Source organism: Corvus cornix, chromosome 10, assembly GCF_000738735.6.
Source record: "Corvus cornix cornix isolate S_Up_H32 chromosome 10, ASM73873v5, whole genome shotgun sequence".
Lineage (NCBI taxonomy): Eukaryota > Metazoa > Chordata > Aves > Passeriformes > Corvidae > Corvus > Corvus cornix.
The window spans coordinates 19,746,452-19,763,552 of NC_046340.1; the positions used below are offsets into that span (position 1 = coordinate 19,746,452).

The 17,101-nt window shown below is 45.9% G+C and overlaps 1 protein-coding gene across 13 annotated transcripts in view; it reads left to right on the forward strand.

Moving 5' to 3' along the window:
- MYO9A (myosin IXA) overlaps positions 1 to 17,101 on the forward strand; it is a 175,677-nt gene that overhangs the window by 124,553 nt on the left and 34,023 nt on the right. For all 13 annotated transcript variants that reach the window (XM_039557913.1, XM_039557912.1, XM_039557920.1 and 10 more), the window contains 5 exons: positions 3,148 to 3,269; positions 4,267 to 4,408; positions 5,121 to 5,316; positions 9,605 to 9,724; positions 14,171 to 14,246. In XM_039557913.1, the coding sequence (XP_039413847.1) occupies positions 3,148 to 3,269; positions 4,267 to 4,408; positions 5,121 to 5,316; positions 9,605 to 9,724; positions 14,171 to 14,246 (656 nt within the window). The remainder of the gene's footprint in view (positions 1 to 3,147; positions 3,270 to 4,266; positions 4,409 to 5,120; positions 5,317 to 9,604; positions 9,725 to 14,170; positions 14,247 to 17,101) is intronic.

A 17,101-nucleotide genomic window follows, 5' to 3' on the forward strand; every position in this document is an offset into this window, starting at 1 on the left:
GCATCAGCCCATCCCAAATCCATAGTTGTATCTCTTGAGCTGAGATCCTGAAGGCAACCAAACCAAGAACTGGAAAAATGCTAGGAAAAAAAGAATAAGGGGAATTTATTTCCATTTAGGCTTTGTAGCAGTTGCTCTGGAATAGTTCCTGCTGCCTGTCTTGAAATGAGAGCAAATCTCTGAGTTATTGTGGAAAAGGTTGTTCGTTGAGGACCTGAATCTCTCTTCTCACTTGGCCAGAGTGGGAACAGGTTGTGCTGGGGGTGGAAGGGAGGGAAGAACCCAGAGCCTGGGAGTGAGTGTTTCTGACCCAGCCCAGAGGAAAAAGGAGCAGAGGAGGGAGAATTAGCCAAAATCCTGCAGCTGAAGGAAGCAAGGCCAGGAGGGACCTGATCACTGACCACCGGGTCTGTGGAACAGCTGAAAATGAGCCTAGAGAAGTGAACTCTGGTCCTTCATGGTCATTTACTGGACTATTTAAAAAACCTCCCTGTCTGGCATTGCTGATTGGTGCTTTTGTACTGATCTCAGGAGCAAGTTTTTAGTGTGGCCAGAGGAGTCTCACAGCACATTTGCTGCGCAGCTGCCCAACGTCCCATGTGGAATTATGGATGTCTAGAGGCCTTCTAGAGCAGGGCAACAATTTCTCACTTTAGGTGTGTGGAGACATAAAACTCTACATGATTTAGGGGGTTTGGAGGGGCAAAAAAATATAAAGCCCCTCAACAAGTACTTCAACAAAGAGTCATGATAATAAATACGTCAGTCCAGTAACACCCACCCATCACCACTGCAATGTTGCTGCTCTTGGCTCATCACACCCAGGTTTTGTTGCTCTCCCCATGCTCCTGACCAGTCTCGAGCTGGCAAAGCTGGGCCTAATGGACCCTGCACTCCATTAAGGGGCTGTTGGAAGTGGGCAGTTGATGGATGGTGCTGACTCTGAGAAATCCCTTGGGAGCAGCTCATGCCTGCTCCGAAATACGCAGCCTGCAATTGCTGGATAGAAGCTTTTTCCTGGCTTGCACTGAAAATGCCATGAGTTTTAATCAAATCTGTGATTTTTTTATTGCCTACCATTCAGCAGGGATTTGGGAATGTTGTTGTGAGGTTCTGCTGTGTCCTGGTTGCTCGGCAAGAGCTGAAGGAAAAAGATTAAAAAATGAAAAGAGAAAACAAAATTCATAATGCAGAGTCATTCCTTACTTTCAGGATGTTTTTACCAAGGGTATGTTGTATATTTTGAATCCCAAAGGCTTTAGGGATGCTAAAAACTCCTTCTAAGGCAGCACACGTCTGTATCCATCTGCGTTGTTGTTGTAAGATTATACGTCTCCCATACTGAATTCAGAACCTTGTAGGGGTTGTTTTAGCAAGAATTTCCTTGTGAAATGTCTCAAAGCTCTTCAGGCTCTTTAATTCTAAGAATATCTGTAGAGTTCATGTTAATTTTGGATGAGGAGTCTTGGATGGACATACTTCTTTGAAAGTTGTTTGCTCATATTACAAATAAAGTCAGAGGCAGCAATAACAATGAATCTGATTGTTAGAAAGATGGATCCTCTTAGGATTTTGAAACCTGTTTCCTTTTCCTCTTCAATTCTGCCATCAAAATGTCCCGTGATAGAGAAGTAAAAAGGCAGCTGGATCAGTAGGTCTTTGTCCAACACATGGAGTAAGGTGCACATTCCAGTATCTCTGTTTAGACAGTGAGTCACAAGTCTTAAAACATATGATAAAAATTATGATGTTTAAACTCCACTTTCGTCCAGATGCGCTAAAATAATTTCTGCATAAAACTTCTTGAAGTAATCCAGTTGCAAGTATATCTCAGAGGACATAACCTTTATAGGAGAGAAGGGGTTAGAACTATTTTGATGGAAAATGTTTTCATTTTGAGTCTTTTTTCTTTGAGGCTTTTTTGCCTCAGCTTGAATTTGGGGGCAGATCCTCACTTTTACTGTAGAGGGTGGTGGTTCTGCTGCTCCTGGAGCAGTGGCTTTGTATGGCTGGAGGTCTCTTTGTTCACCCATGGAGCACTGGCCATTAATAGTGGGAGATGTGGAAGAGCAGAGCCCAGGGAAGCAGGGATGGGAGGGTTACTGCTTTTTCTGTGTAATTAATATGTTGTACCACAGTTTCCTTCCAGCAACTGAATACTAAATATTCATTGATGCAAGTTGTGTGTCCCTTTGATGGGCGGGAAGCTCTGCATGCCCCAGCCACATGCGCTGGGAACCCCAAAACCCCCCAGGTCCCAAAGCGTGGGAAGTGGGAGAATCTGCCCATTTGCCCCACTCAGGTGAGCCCCCACCTGCAGAGCTGCCCCAGCCCTGGGGTCCAACAGCAGAAGGACCTGGAGCTGCTGGAGAGAGCCCAGAGGAGGCCACGGAGATGCTCCAGGGCTGGAGCCCCTCTGCTCTGGAGCCAGGCTGGGAGAGCTGGGGGTGCTCAGCTGGAGAGGAAAAGGCTCCAGGAGAGCTCAGAGCCCCTGGCAGGGCCTAAAGGGGCTCCAGGAGAGCTGGAGAGGGACTGGGGACAAGGCATGGAGGGACAGGACCCAGGGAATGGCTTCCCAGTGCCAGAGGGCAGGGCTGGATGGGATACTGGGAAGGAATTGTTCCCTGGGAGGCTGCCGAGGCCCTGGCACAGGGTGCCCAGAGCAGCTGTGGCTGCCCCTGGATCCCTGGCAGTGTCCAAGGCCAGGTTGGACGAGGCAACCTGGGATGGTGGAAGTTGTTGCTGCTCATGGCAGGGGGTGGAATGAGATGAGCTTTAAGGCCTCTTCCAGCCCAGACTGTGCTGTGGTTTAGAAGCAATCCAGGAAAAGGAAAATGGCAGTCCACAAGTGCTGGGTGCCCTTGGACTCCCACACAGCCACCCTGTGTCCGAACAAACGTCTGGTGCATCTGAAATTGTGAAATGCTCTGTGGTTCCCTTTGTTTCAAGTTGTTCCAGAGGTTCTTTATCCTTTTCTTTAGAATCAAAGAAAGCATTGATGGAATATCAGGAGTAAGGATAGATAGAATAAGGAGAGATGTTTGTTTTGGTAAACAGTGTATCAGTTTCCACAAAACCTTTTGGATTTTGTCTTTTATTTTTGCTTGCACCAAATCATCATTATGTCATCTGTGGGGGTTTTTTCAGGAGGAATATAGAGCAGAAGGAATTAGCTGGCACAACATCGACTACATAGACAACTCCAGCTGCATCAACCTGATCAGCAAGAAGCCAACGGGGCTGCTCCATCTGCTGGACGAGGAAAGCAAGTGAGTAGGAAAATGCTGGCTTTGGAAATGAGATTTGTTTTTTCAGTTAAAACGTGTTTATCCTCCAGTTTTCTGAAAAAAAAAAAAAAAAACCAACTTCCCAGAAAGGTGCTAATAGCTCACTGGGCTGATTGGTGTTTCTAGTGTTGCTTTCGAGGTGGCGACACACAGAGTGGAGAATCAGCCAGCTGAGCAAAAAGCCTTAAAAAATAATTACTGAAATTCCTTTCCAGAATTTCTTCCATTAAAGGGAAGGGAAAAGGTTTCCCTTGCTTCTCTCTTCATTTCTTTCCCTGTCTCTTGGGGTGTGACCATGTGAAGGTGCTGAACCCAAGTGCATGAGCTAAAGCAGGATGTGTAGGTGCTGTTGTTGAGAAATAAGGTGGATTTATCAATTTACTGGTAAAAATTGAACCCAAATAAAGCGAGGGCACTTGTCCATAGGGGCTGCATTTCCACAGGGTTTCATGGGCATCAGGGACTTACCTCAGATTTGCATCCTTGGTTGCATCCATCCGTCGTCCTGGGAGAAGTTCTTGGGTGAATGTGCGGCTTCCGGGGCTGCTTTGGTGTGGAAACTTCTGAGCAGAACAGTTCTCCCATCGACTGCTTGTGCCAGTTCCCTCCATGTGAAAGGCAGGGAAAGGCCAGGTGGTTTTGCTGAGGTCACCTCAGATCCACGTGGCCCAGGGCACGAGGTCTGTTCCCACCATTTGAGGTCTCTCCCCTACTTCTTGTCTCGTTGACAAGAAACCAGCAGTGATGGTCTCCCAGTGATACTGTAATTGGGTAAAGTTGGGAAATAACACCTCCATGCTGCAGATTTCCATGGAGCTTGAGGATGGAGGGTTCCTTTCTCTTACCCAGAGGCTCTGCTGAAACAGACACAGAAGTGGAAGCTCAGAAGGTCTCTGCTTTCCCTTTTGTGGCCAAGAAAGAAGTGGAAAAGTTTTCCCGTTGGGTTTACAGCTTCTTCCTTTCAATTCTCTCCACTCAGTTTTCCTCAAGCCACAAACCAGACACTGCTGGACAAATTCAAGCGTCAACACGAAGGGAACTCCTACATCGAATTCCCGGCGGTGATGGAGCCGGCTTTCATCATCAAACATTACGCGGGCAAAGTGAAGTACGGCGTCAAGGTCTGTCACCCAGCTGTTCCCCGGCAGCTGCTTTCATCTAAATCTGGGATAGGGAAGGAGAGCCCCAGAGGCTCCACAGAGATGTTTTGGAGAGGACTTGTCTCAAGAAGATGGGAGAGTCAGGAGAGAAGTGTTCGGGGAAATGAAAAGGTGGTAGGGACTGGGTCATCCTGTTCTCCTCCACGTGGGCATTTCAGGAAGAGTTTAGGGATGCGCACTGAGTTCAGTGCTATGCCCCAATGACGAGTTGAAATCGGGTGTCTGGTGGCCTCTCTGGCCTTCGTTTGTGTAGAAAACCCAGTGTTTTACTCATCATTAGCCACCTTTACTACAGGTCATGTGTGCTTAGGTCTCAGCATCCCACTGCCACAGGTACTTTCTGGAATCCCCCGTGAACGATTCCAAAGTTGGCCCTATTTCTATTCATGCCAGCTATTAGCAGAAGGAAGTCTGGTGGGCAGATGAGACTCTGTGAGAAACAGCCTCAGGATTTGCGGCTGCAAATCTCTCATCATGTTTCTGATGCAATAAACGCACGTGATAAGCATCAGAGATGATGGTCATGAAGAGGTATCTGATACGGGAGCCGGAGAGAAAGACAGAAACAAGATTCAATAGTTGTGCTGGCCCAGAGATAGCCTGGAAGATCCCACCTGGAGCATCTTGTGGGCATTGTTTATTTTCCTCTTTTCTCCTCCTTCTCCTTCCCTAGGATTTCCGAGAGAAGAACACGGATCACATGCGCCCGGACATCGTGGCTCTCCTGCGGAGCAGCAGGAACGCCTTTATCTGCGGCATGATCGGGATTGATCCCGTGGCTGTTTTCCGCTGGGCTGTCCTGAGGGCCTTTTTCAGGGCCATGGTCGCGTTTAGGGAGGCTGGAAAACGATATGTGGAGAAGAAAACTGGTACGTGTGCCCATCAGCTGGTCCTGGAGCTGTTTTCCAGTGGCAGTTCGGGTCTAGTATGTTATTACACTGTTTTAAGTAGCCTGACTTATTAGGAGTTTTTAATCTATTAGAAAACTCATTAAAATAACAGGTAGATTTTTTGCAGAAGTCACATTTCAAGGTACATTTGGATTTTAACATGTCATAAGGAAGTATTTTCGTTTTACTGCTGCTTTAATTTTTCCTTTTTGTAGGATGCATGGATAGAGAAACCCAAATCATTCAAACAGAGACATACAAATTATCCAACAAAAAAAGCAAATTATTTTTGTAGTAGTTCTTGAGCCTTTATTTAGATCTGGAAACAAAAAAAGGCAATAAATCTTCCTATCATTTTCCAAGCTGTTCACCCTTTCAGCTGCAGGAGAGCATGTCTCTTGTCTAGCAAAATTCATGGCTTTGCAGTCATCCAGAACCACGGATCACGGGGGCATTAAATTAAAGGGAAGTGATGGTGCATCATCATGCTGTGGCAGGCAAGACCTGGCTGTGCTTTTAGACCATTTCTCTGCATAAAGCAATTTCGGGAAGACAAGTACAAGCTATTACTATTCATTTCTGGGCACAAGAGGGCTTGAAATCCATGATGGAATTAGAGCCTCAGCAGGGAAAATGTCAGCTGGGTTAAAATGAAGTGCGGAGCCACACCATGAATTATTTTGCAATCAGTGAGGTTTGCATTGTGGAGAGCGAGGGAGCCTGGGACAAGGAGTGCAGGGATGGAAGCTCTTCAAGCAGAAAGAATCATTTTCTTGGGAGAGAATCCCAAGAAGAGCAGAATGCAAAAAATCATCTTTCAGCTCTGGAAGTTCTTCCTCTGACACCTGTCAGATGCAGCATAAGAGAGGAGCTGATTCTCATGAGCCTGAGTCTGTCTGGCACATCAAGGCAGTGTTTTTGGACAGACTAACCAAAGAGGGAGATGGCAAAGATGTTTGGCATTGGAAGAAAGGCCACTTCAAAGAGGTGGCTTCCAAAATCCACCTTTGCATTTTCATCTTGCATAAACCCCAGGCTGAACTCAAATGAGCTGATCCAAGAGATAAGAGAAGTTCATTTAATCTCAGGAAGTAAGAGCTGATTTCAAGCCCTGCTTCGCTTTCTGTGTCTCTGGCAGCTGGTCCTGCTCACTGCCATGCTCGTCTCCTCACTCCCGCTTTTCAGTCCAGAGTTTGTAGCAGTAACTTGCTTGTATCTCTTTCTCTATATATATCTATATCAATACCTAGATATGATTATAGATATATAAATAACTGGGTGAGTCCAGGAGGTCTTGAGACAATTCTGAGACTCAATTCTTGTATCGCCTTCTCTTTCCATACCAGCATTAACTAATGCATGGTGATGGCTGAATTTCTAAACCTTTTCATGGTGCTGCTCTTGTATCTGTCCATGTCCTTCAGCCTGTATTCAAATGGCTTTGTGCTTTGTACCCTCTGGGTTTTGAGTCAAAGAAAAAACAAACCCCTCAGAAAGCCAGGTAAGGTTTGTCTCAAACTTCCCAACAATCCTCCGATCATTTATACCCTGATCTTCTGTGTGCTCCAAATTGGGAAAAGGTCATGAGAAAGTCTCCGTTATACAGGCAGCACTACTGGGAGGAGATGACCTAAATCTAAATTCCATACTGAGGTACACCTCATCTGTGGGAAAACCTCAGCCTACAAGCAGTGGCAGAGCTGGGATCACTGTCCTTGCCCTCTTTGGAGAGCTACCCACCATGTCCAAGCATGACCATCCAGGCTGGACAGGCCTTGGAGCAACTGGGTCTAGTGGAAGGTGGCAGGGGGTGGGACTGGATGATTTTTAAGGTCCTTTCTAACTCAAAAGCATTCTGGGATTCTGACTTTGCCCAGGTCACGCTCAGCAAGGTGAGATCAGTAACAGTGTTTCCGTCATGTTTTTGCTGGTGTGACCTCACACTCATCTCCTGTTCCGTTGTCGTCCTCCAAAATCCTGTCACCAAAGCAGGCGGCTGTGGAAGAGGTGGACGTGGACAGAAGGCTCAGCCAGTGTCAGGACAGTGCCATGGGCTGGTGTAGCGTGATGCTACATGATGCTGGAAGTCCCTTCTTCTCTCCAAAATAATGCAGAAAAGCCCCAAATTGATGCTTCACCTCCATGGCAGAAAACATTTGTGAGTTATCAAAGTATCACTAAAATTCTCCCATCATGATAGATAGAAGCAGAGAACCAAAGACAGCACATATTTGAGGTTTATTTTGGTTTTTATAAAAAAAAAAATCCTTGATGGCTTTAATTAGCCTGATTTGGGCATCTACCTGCCCACTGATGTGAGCTTCTGATAAAATGATGGTAGAGTAAGAAAAGCCTCTCTCACACGTTCATCCACATGCACACACTTAATATTTGTACAGATATTTTTTCAAGACATGCTGCCCGTTCTTGGTTTCTGAGGTCCTTTCCCCATCCATCAGGCAGGTGAAGTGAGGGAGCAGGGAAATATCCAAAAGATGCTTCTTTTAATTAAAGGCTCTTTGCACTCTTTGTCTGAATCCCAGCTGCATCTCTCGTGCTTGTACACTTGCAATACCCAGTGGGGATTTTCTGGAAGAATCCCTGGCTTATGTCTAAGCAGCTCTGCAAATTTTTGCTCTGCCTCCTTTCCACATCATCCTTTTGGTTGTCTCCTTCATGCCAAGCAGATGCTTCTGGAAGGATAATCAGCATTTTTTCTTGCTGGCTTTGGGGACTCTTCTTTTTTTGTGCTCCTGATGCCCTCCTAGTGCAGCTTTTGGTGATTGTGTGATTGTCCTCGTTAACTTGAAGGTGAAGAGCAGCAAAGTGGAATTTTGTTTGGTACTTTTGTGTTCTGCCCAAGTGATGCTTCTTATGGTGCTGCCAACGCTCCTCAAGTCAAAGATGCCAGGATCGAGCGAGCTGCACTTAGCTGAAGGGTGGAACTCTTCAATAATTTGATTTTTAATTATTTTTATTACTGAGTTTATCAATGCGGATTTAAGTGGTTCAATAGAACTGCGTGTTAGACCTGGATTTGTTAGTGAACTTGGATTAAAGGAACACTATCAAGCTTTTTAGGAAAGAAAATTGGCTGATTGACTTTCTTTGCTGTCATCAATACACATTTATGCAAAACCCTCTAATTCTCTGTTAGCAAAAATTTAATGGAAAAAAATGGTGCTGTTCATACAAACTAGGCTGTGGAGATTTGGTTTTGCTGGACCTAAATCCTTGCTCTGATGAAAGTTTTGTGGTCCTGAGGCTGTGCCTGCCCTCGATGGGCTCTGCAGTTGGATTTGGGCAACAAGGGTTGCTCCCTGGCTTCTGCAGATTTATTCCTGAAGCTGGTCACCAAAAAAACCACTGCCCCCAAAAATAATCAATAAAAAATGCAAATAAAGCTGCCAGCAACCAAAAACTCGGTGTCTGAGGTCTCGCTGGTGTTAAGGTGAGGAAGACAGCCCTTGACAGTGTTCCTGTGGAAGATTCAGGTCAGCCCTTTCCGATGGTTTGATGCGTTGGTGTGAAATGCTCCCATAGGTGCTGGCACAAGGCGACTCCTTGGTGACCTCCCCACGCCTTGCTGGGAGTGTGGCACATCCTGGACTTGGCCAACCATGACAGAGAGGCTCTGCCTGTTGGCACATTGTCACTGGTGTCACCTCTCCTCCACCCTGTGCTCACAGCTGGGCCATCAGAAGTCCCCTTGGCCACACATTGGTTGTTTCTTCCAACTCAAGCCTATCGTGCCAACCTCCAGACTCTGTGTTCTCTGCCCTCAGGGAATATGGGAACTGTGCTTAATGCAAATAATTTACATTTTTCCTTTTAATTGCCAAAATCTGAGCAAAATGTGGCACTAGGATGCAAGATGAGAATTCCAGGTGGTTGCATCACAGAACATCTGGACAGGGATTTGCAGGTAACACCGGACAGAGGCACAGAAAAGATTTAAAAAATAAGTTAATAAAAATGAAGATGTATCTAATAATCCTCTTTTTGCCCACATAATCTTGGAGTGATTATTAAGTGATTATGCTCTGTCTAATGAGGATTATAATTGGGACTGGGACATGGTCCAGCCCACTGCTCCCGTGCCACGGTGCTGTGCGGAGGAAACCGCAGTTCAATTGTGTCGAGCACGAAAATCGTGTGACCCTCGAGCTCTTTCGGGCTTGTTCCTTCCCCTCTCCTGATTTCTGCTTATAAAATCTTTCTCTTCTCTCCATTTGTTTTTTTGTTTGTTTTTATTTTGCTTCCCAAGGGCATGATGATGCAGTGCCATGTGCGGTTTTGAAAAGTGTGGATAGTTTTAGCTTTCTCCACCACCCAGTGCATCAGAGGAGCTTAGAGATCCTGCAGAGGTGCAAGGAGGAGAAGTACAGTAAGGCTGCACCACCCGCCCTCCCCTCTGATATCACACTCACACGTCCAGAAATGGAAACCAGGTGCATTCCGTGTAGAAAGGGTAAAAGAGTGCCTGAGGAGCCTTCCCTGCTCAAACCAGCTGCCTCAGAGCAGTGTTCAGCCTATTGGGAAATGATTAGGCAGGGTTGGAAGAGTCAAATTAAAAGCAAACCCACATCTCTTGAGATCCCGCAAAAATCATTTTGTTGGCAATTTCCCCATTTACTCACTGACAATAATAAAAAATATTCCTGATACAAGGCTGGTACAGCTGGAATTCAACTGAATTTGGATTTCAGTGGACTTCAGAAATATCTTCATCTTGTGAAAATGTTGTTTCCCAGGGCTTCTGCTTAAAACAGAGGCATTGTCAGTGTTATTTTACGGAATGATGCGCTTGGTCTCCATTTCTTCATCTTCACTCCTCTGTCACGTAATAAACTCATCCTGCATGACAACATGGACACTCTTGCCTGCACTACTCTATTTTATTTTTATATTTAAATAGATATTTGGTGCTCTCATGTTTAGATATATTACTTTCCTACCATTATTCTCTTCCTTCATGTTGTGTGTTAAAGCTGAAAGAAATAGAGCTGCTCTGCATGGGCACAGCCTCAGCCCAACTTGCTTAAACTTCATGAAATTTAGGTGTAAGTGCAAACGACCTTTTTTTCTGCAGAGCTGAGCACGGTAAGTACAGTAGGTGCATGTTAAATCTTCACAAATCTGGTTTTCCTGTTAGAAACCTTCTGTCAGATGCCTGTGCTTCCTGCAGCATGTGAGGTTGGGGGACCAGAGGTGATTTAGGCCTTAATTTAGGCTTTCATTCTTAATTTAACTACGTTATTTTCCCCTACAAGTTCCCAACGCTGCTATCAGAAAACAAAAAGGAGTGATACTAAATTTTACTTGATTTTAGATTTTTTTAAGTGGTGTTGTGCCAGGTGGCCTTACTGATACTACTAAGAAACTATTGGAAAGGAAGATGATTATCAGCAGAGTAATTTTACTTGCAGTTAATGAGTCAATTTAACTTAAATTTTTAAGTTGGCTCAGCAGTATGGGAGATTTTGGGGGGTTTAGTTTGCAGTTCCTTAGGTGGGAAAAAGGAAATTCATAAAACTCAAGAGATGCTTAGACTTTTAATTTAGTGGGAAGCAGGAAGTTGAGCTCATTGTTGACCTCAACACTTAAAACCTCGCTTAGGTAGACTGGTCCACACAATTTGGGGTCTCTTAGGATAAATCCAACGAGTGGGTCTAAGAAGAACATTGCCGTAGTTTGTGAATTGGCATCTGCCCAGGCAAACGAGTAATTCTTGTTCTGCATTCAGAGATCATTCCCATCTTCCCACGGGGTGTGCTCCTGCTTCCCCAGGCTTCCAGCCTTGGCAAGCTGAAGTGGGCTTGGAGCGTGTGTAGCACTGGGGTTCGGAACCCAGCAGGTTTTGGGCCCCACAGGCGAGCTTGGGCCCGGGGACTCGGCTTTTCTCACAAGTCAGATGAGGTTATACATCCATGTCATCCTTGAGAGAGGAGCCAAGGTCATCTCCTTGTCTTGAGTTGTGCAATTAGCTCTGAACAGAGGGAAAACAAATTGGTTTGATGAGTTTATTGAGATTCCCTGTAGGTGCCTTGGTATTCAGCTTCTGGAGCCAACTGGTCACCCTTCCCTTACCATCAGCTGCTTCCCTGGAGTCCACCAGGTCCTCTGGAGCAAGGCACTGAGTTTAGACACCTCTGATTCAAGACTGGAGCTCTGCTGGTAGACATTCATCCATAGGGAGTAGATGGGGATTATCCAAAACTCTCCTTAACAAGAGCAAAGACCTGATAGGCAAATCAGTCCATCTTTCCAAAAAATTCCGGCTGAAGGAAAGGGAATATGCTTGAAAAATCAGAATAATTTTCTGCCTGAAGTGTAAACCAGATCAGGCTGTGTTTGAGCTGGATGAAGGGAGTGAGAGGTTGTTGCCACTCACACACTGTTCTTTCCTGCTGAGTATCAATTCCTACAATTTAATAGCCCATATTCACCGTACACAATCTCACGGCCCCGTGCCACTCACCAGCTGAAACCTAAGACCCTTTTACCTTCTATTTGTAAAAATCCCCCTTATTTCCCAGAAAAGAGGCTACAGCAACGTGACAGCTTTTTTTGGCTGTATTCTTTCCTTAAAGAGCCAAGTGATGGCGCAATATAGAAAAGTCTTTGTATTTGGTGTATCTAAAGCAGTTCTCTTTAACCCAACTTGTGCACTGTGACCTTTATTAATCAACAAGTCACTTAAGGTGCCGAGCTGGCACAATGCAGTTTAAAGGCAGCTGTTACCTGGAAGCCTGAAATAGAAATTCCCTTTTCCTGAGCAATGCAAGGTGTGGATGCAGGGATAATTTGATACAACCTTGTCTTCATCACTTCAGCTCGACTTGCTGGGTTGGAAGGTGATTTGGGCCTTTGCTTTCTTTGGTGGCGAGTGCAGGGAAGGGTAGGAAGACAGATTTTGCTCCAAAAAGAAGGGCATGGATTAAAAAACTCTTGGAAATACCAGTGAAATCTCATTTTTCATGGACTGCTTTAGGCTAGAAAAGCCTTTTGGGCCTTAATGGGGAACTATCCAGGCATATTAAAATATATTAATTCAATCTATATTAAAAATAGATCCAGCTACACGTTAGGTGCTTTCTTAGTGTAAAACTAGCTACACACAGTACTAATGCAACATTTTAAGCAGATTCCTGATTATTCCCATTTTTTCCCTCTTTACAAAAGGGTTTCTTTGTGCTCTAAATCATCAGAACTTTGGGCACAGAAATGCCAGTCTTGAAAGAGACACAAGAACACTCCTAGGACAAGAAATGTAACCAAAAAAAGGCTTAAATGGCAAAAAGAGAGTTTTGAGCTGTGGGTATTGTTAAGTGCTCAGATGCATTACCTACCTTGCTTTCCAAAAACCTCCAGTGCTGGAGATGCCAAACCTTCTCAGCAGGAGTGATTTGGTTGGTCCTGCTTTGGAGCACAGGAGGATTCAAAGGTGACCTGGGGCAGCACACCCTCAAATTTTCTTTTGCTGATGTTTCCAGGATATTTGGGCACCTTTAGATGCAAAAACTTAACCAAGTGGACCATCAACCTTTTCAGGGATCTCCTGTGCAGTGTTCAGCTTCAAGATGAGCTGTTACAACATCTCAACAGGGCAAGGAGGGCAGTAAATGTCCTGTTAGAGGGACGTCACCACTGACTTTGGTAGGGATTCATCTTCTCCTCAGGAACTGCAGGCTCAGAAGAGCAGGATGGGCTCAGGTCTCAGCGTATTTGCTTTGTGTTCATCTTTGGGAATAAAAAATCTTTTAGCTCAGCACCTGGGCTGCATGAGACAGTGGAATTATAAATATGGGGAAGATGCCATTGCTCCCTCCCATCCTGCTACAGACTATAGCTTAGACTTCTTTCTTTTTAGAAAGCTTTTTCCCCCCTTTTTTTTCCCACTGTAGGTGTCTCAGGGTAGAATAAAACACATTTTCCCCATGCTGAGGTGAGAGCTGTGATTTTTCCTGTCTCACAGCAGCGATTTTGAGACAGTTAAAAAATTGCTCAGCTGTTTCCATGTCAAACTCCACATTATCAGATCTTCACATTTCTGTGGTTTGGTGACTTGAAAAGTGTTTTGTTGTCTACAGAAATTGTCTCCTGTCTTCCTAAGTGCTTGGTTACAAAACATTTCCACTTTGGGGAAGATAACAGCTGCTACTGTAACCATGTGTGGCAGCTTCCTTGGCTGAATACAAAATAGATACTTTATTTAATATTTTCTTTTATTAGATATATTTTATTACAAATAAATTACTCCAGGTATCAAAGGATATAGGCTCAATAGGCAGTCAAGCCTTTATTAAACAGTATATAAGGTATTTCCTACTTGCTGCACATGTCCATCTGTGGAAGGAGGGAGAGAAGAAGTGCCTAAGGAATAAATGACCATTTTTCCAAGCATTCTAATTATGTCCAGGTGTTTTGCCCATGCCAACTGGGTTACCCCATGCACAGTGGAAAGCTTGGGAATCTCTTGGACATGGAGAACACGGGTGGCTGCTCCCCCCCATCAGCCCCTTCCCTCACCCCCTTGGCTGGCCAGGGCAGTATGTCCCTAAAACACCCCATGCGTGTGTGGGAGGGGAATTAGAGGCTGGAGCAAACAGTGTTACTCAGAGGGTGATGACTCTGGCAGGGAGGTGGGACTGGGGAGTGATGGCATCCCTGGCACCTGGCTGTGCCCGGCATGTGCCAGGACACGTCCGAGCTGCTCCACGCCGGAGTCAGGGCTCAGCTATGGCTCTGCTGATTGTCTGTGGGGATGGCTCTGCTAATTGTCTGTTGGATATGAGCCAGCTGGAAACGTCTTCTTCATGTGCTGCTGCAGGTATCACTCGGAAGAGCCCGCGGACGCCGCTCTCAGACCTCCAGGGAGTCAACACCATCAACGAGAGGAGCCCACGGTAAGGCTGCCGCTGTTACCTTGGCATGGCCAGGGACCTGGGGTGGGAGAGCACTGTCTGTACCTAAAAACAGCTGTATTGACATTTCTGTATTGACAGATTCACTGTCTCGCCTGTCAACCTTATCTTCTCTTTGTTCTTTCTCTGCCGTGTGATCGGATCTAAACACCTTTCCTGACTAAACAGCAGCCAGGGAAAGCAACTTCCCTGTGTCAAAGGCAGCAGTTGTCAGTGGGGGGTGTACGAGGGGGTAAGAAGCATAAGAAAATGAGTGAGTGTGCCAGTATCAAGGAAACAGTCATTTAAGGAGGACAGGTCTGGGTGCAGAACTGCATACAGCTTGTGCTGGCTCCAGGTGCCCTGGAATGTGGAAAACCTGGAAGTTACAGGGTTTGGGATTGGGATTGGAGTTTAAAAACCCACTTTGCCAAATGCTTGCTTGTTTTCAGGGGGAGAAAAGCACACTTGCTTCAAAGTTGATTGATTTTTGCAGATTTTTTGTATAGTTTTATTTTTAAGTCCTTCCTTGAAGTTTCCAACCATTTAAGCAGCTACTGAATGAGACTCAGGTCTACACCTGAGATATAGATCTGTTCCTCTTCTGAAAAGCCTTCTTCATCCCCATTTCGGAATTAAGTTACTTGTGAGGCCAAAGTCTTCATTTCCAAGGGATGTCTGGGCACTGATCCTTTTCCCAGCTATTCTTGTGCTACCCCTCAGCACATCCCAGGAAGTCTGATTTTCCCAGTGCCCCACTAAAGGGGTATGGTGCCTCTCTGCCTCCCTCTGAGCAGGTGTGTGCTGGGGAAGGAGGTGATAGGAGCATCCTCAGCTCCTACAACCACTGCTTGGAGCATCCAGGTGTGTCTTTATGGCTGCTCTGAGGTTAATGAGAAGCCCAGAACAAGCCAAGAGGAGTCTGAGTCTGTCTCCTGAAATGTGTCCATCAAATCAGTCCTTGCAGCTCAGTGGCTTCCCTTCCACACAAAATTAAATATCCTTCAAGGAAATTATGAAGGCTCATTTTTAGTGGCTTTAAACGGCCGCAACAAAAATTAGATGCATGTCGTTCCTTTTTTTGCTAGGGGAGGAAAAGTGGCTTCTTCTGCCTGGTTTTGTTCACCATGAAGGCTAGAATGTCCTTATTCTTCTGAATAATTCCTCCCCTTTGAGAAAGGCAGCAGCACCCTACTGAAGGAGAGTGGAATGTTCTCACATCATGACAAGTCCATTTCAGTGGTTAGAGAGGATGGGATTTCCTTAAAATGGTTGGATTGATTCATAAATTCGTGCCACTTCTCAAGTTTGAGCAGAAATCCAGATGGTACAAGCAACACCACCCTATCCTGGGAAGGTGACGCAGCCCTGGCTGTCCTCAGCTCAGTCTTTGCCACCTCCTTTCCTTTCTCATGATGCTGCAGCTGCTGGGGCTCTGGTGGGTTGGGTTGCGACGAGTCGGTCCTTGGTAACACTTGAGGCAGGGAAGGTTGGTGTCTCCAGAGGTGACGTTCCCTGTTTCCAGCAGCTCTGATTGTGCAAGTTTCCCTCAAGATAACGTAACGTGAAACTTTGTCCCTTTGGAGATCTTCCCTTGTAGATAAGAGGATTCCTGCAGTTTCTCTATCCGGCCTTTGGCATGTGAGGAACATCCGTGAACTGGAACAGGGCTTTTCTTGACTGCCCAACTCCAGCTTCAGAGGCACTTTAGTGGGGGAGCTTGGGCTGCCAGCATTTTCATAGTCCAAAATATTTCAATTGTCTCAGCAAGGGGATGCTGTAAAGGCAGGGAAACTCCTCCTGACCCAGGCAAGGAGGGGGATGTGTTTATTTACTGTGGAGAGAAGTGTGTGGTCAGCTCTGGTTATGTGGCTTAACCCATGCCAGCACAGCAGACAAGTCATCCTAAACAGCCAGAATTGAGGAACTGTGTGTTCCTTCCTCATCCTCAGCAGCTGTGACCTACCAGCAGCCTCAATCTGAGCCTTTATTTGCAGAAAAAGTGCTTTTGGAGCCATCCTAACTCCTGTGTTCCTCCTCCTGTGGTGCCTCGATAGCGTGGTCCATGATCTTCACTTCCCTTGGGCATCATCAGTGATGGGTTTCCATATGTCACCTGTGCCCCTTCCTTCTGTAAGCACAAACAGGGTGTCTCATAAGAACTCCAAGGTCCAGCCTGTGCTTCCAGAGTAGGCAGGTGATTTTGATCCCTTTCATTGCAGCTGCTTTTGATCTGGAGAGTCGTGTGACACTTGATAAATGTTGGTATTCCAGGTAAATGGCACTCGTTGAGCAAGAGGAGGTGAGCACAGGGGTGCAGGTAACATGTCTGGAAGAGAGATTGGCTTTAGCAGCTTCCCAGCAGATTGACTGGCAAGCAATTTACGGCTCCAAATTAAACAGGAATTGCTTTCAAAGCCATCTCATGATCATGCGGTCGCTGATAAGTCTGGTTGTGCATCCAACCCACGGGATAGCCCGGGGCCTGTTTCTAAAAGCAGTTTTGAGGCATGACATCACTCAGGAAGTCACTGTGGAGGGTTTAGGGAGCCAAGTGCTCTCCTCTGATCTCAGAAGAAAGTGGACAGGTGGTTTGCACATGCTGGGAGGGAAACCAGTCTTCAGTGGAGTGCCTTCCCTGGCTGCTGAGAAATGAAAGCCAGGCCGTGCCTAACCCAAACCACTTGGGCTGGTTGGGATCCTGCTGGTTTGTGCTCACTGGTGACACTTTTAAGTGCAGGGATGTCTGAGCAGGTGTTGGTCTGGAAACAGCTGTCTGGGTTCAGTGAGATGCTTGATCCCAAAGTACCAAAAGCCTGCATCTGTCACCATGTGAGCATATCCCTCCTAAAGTGTCC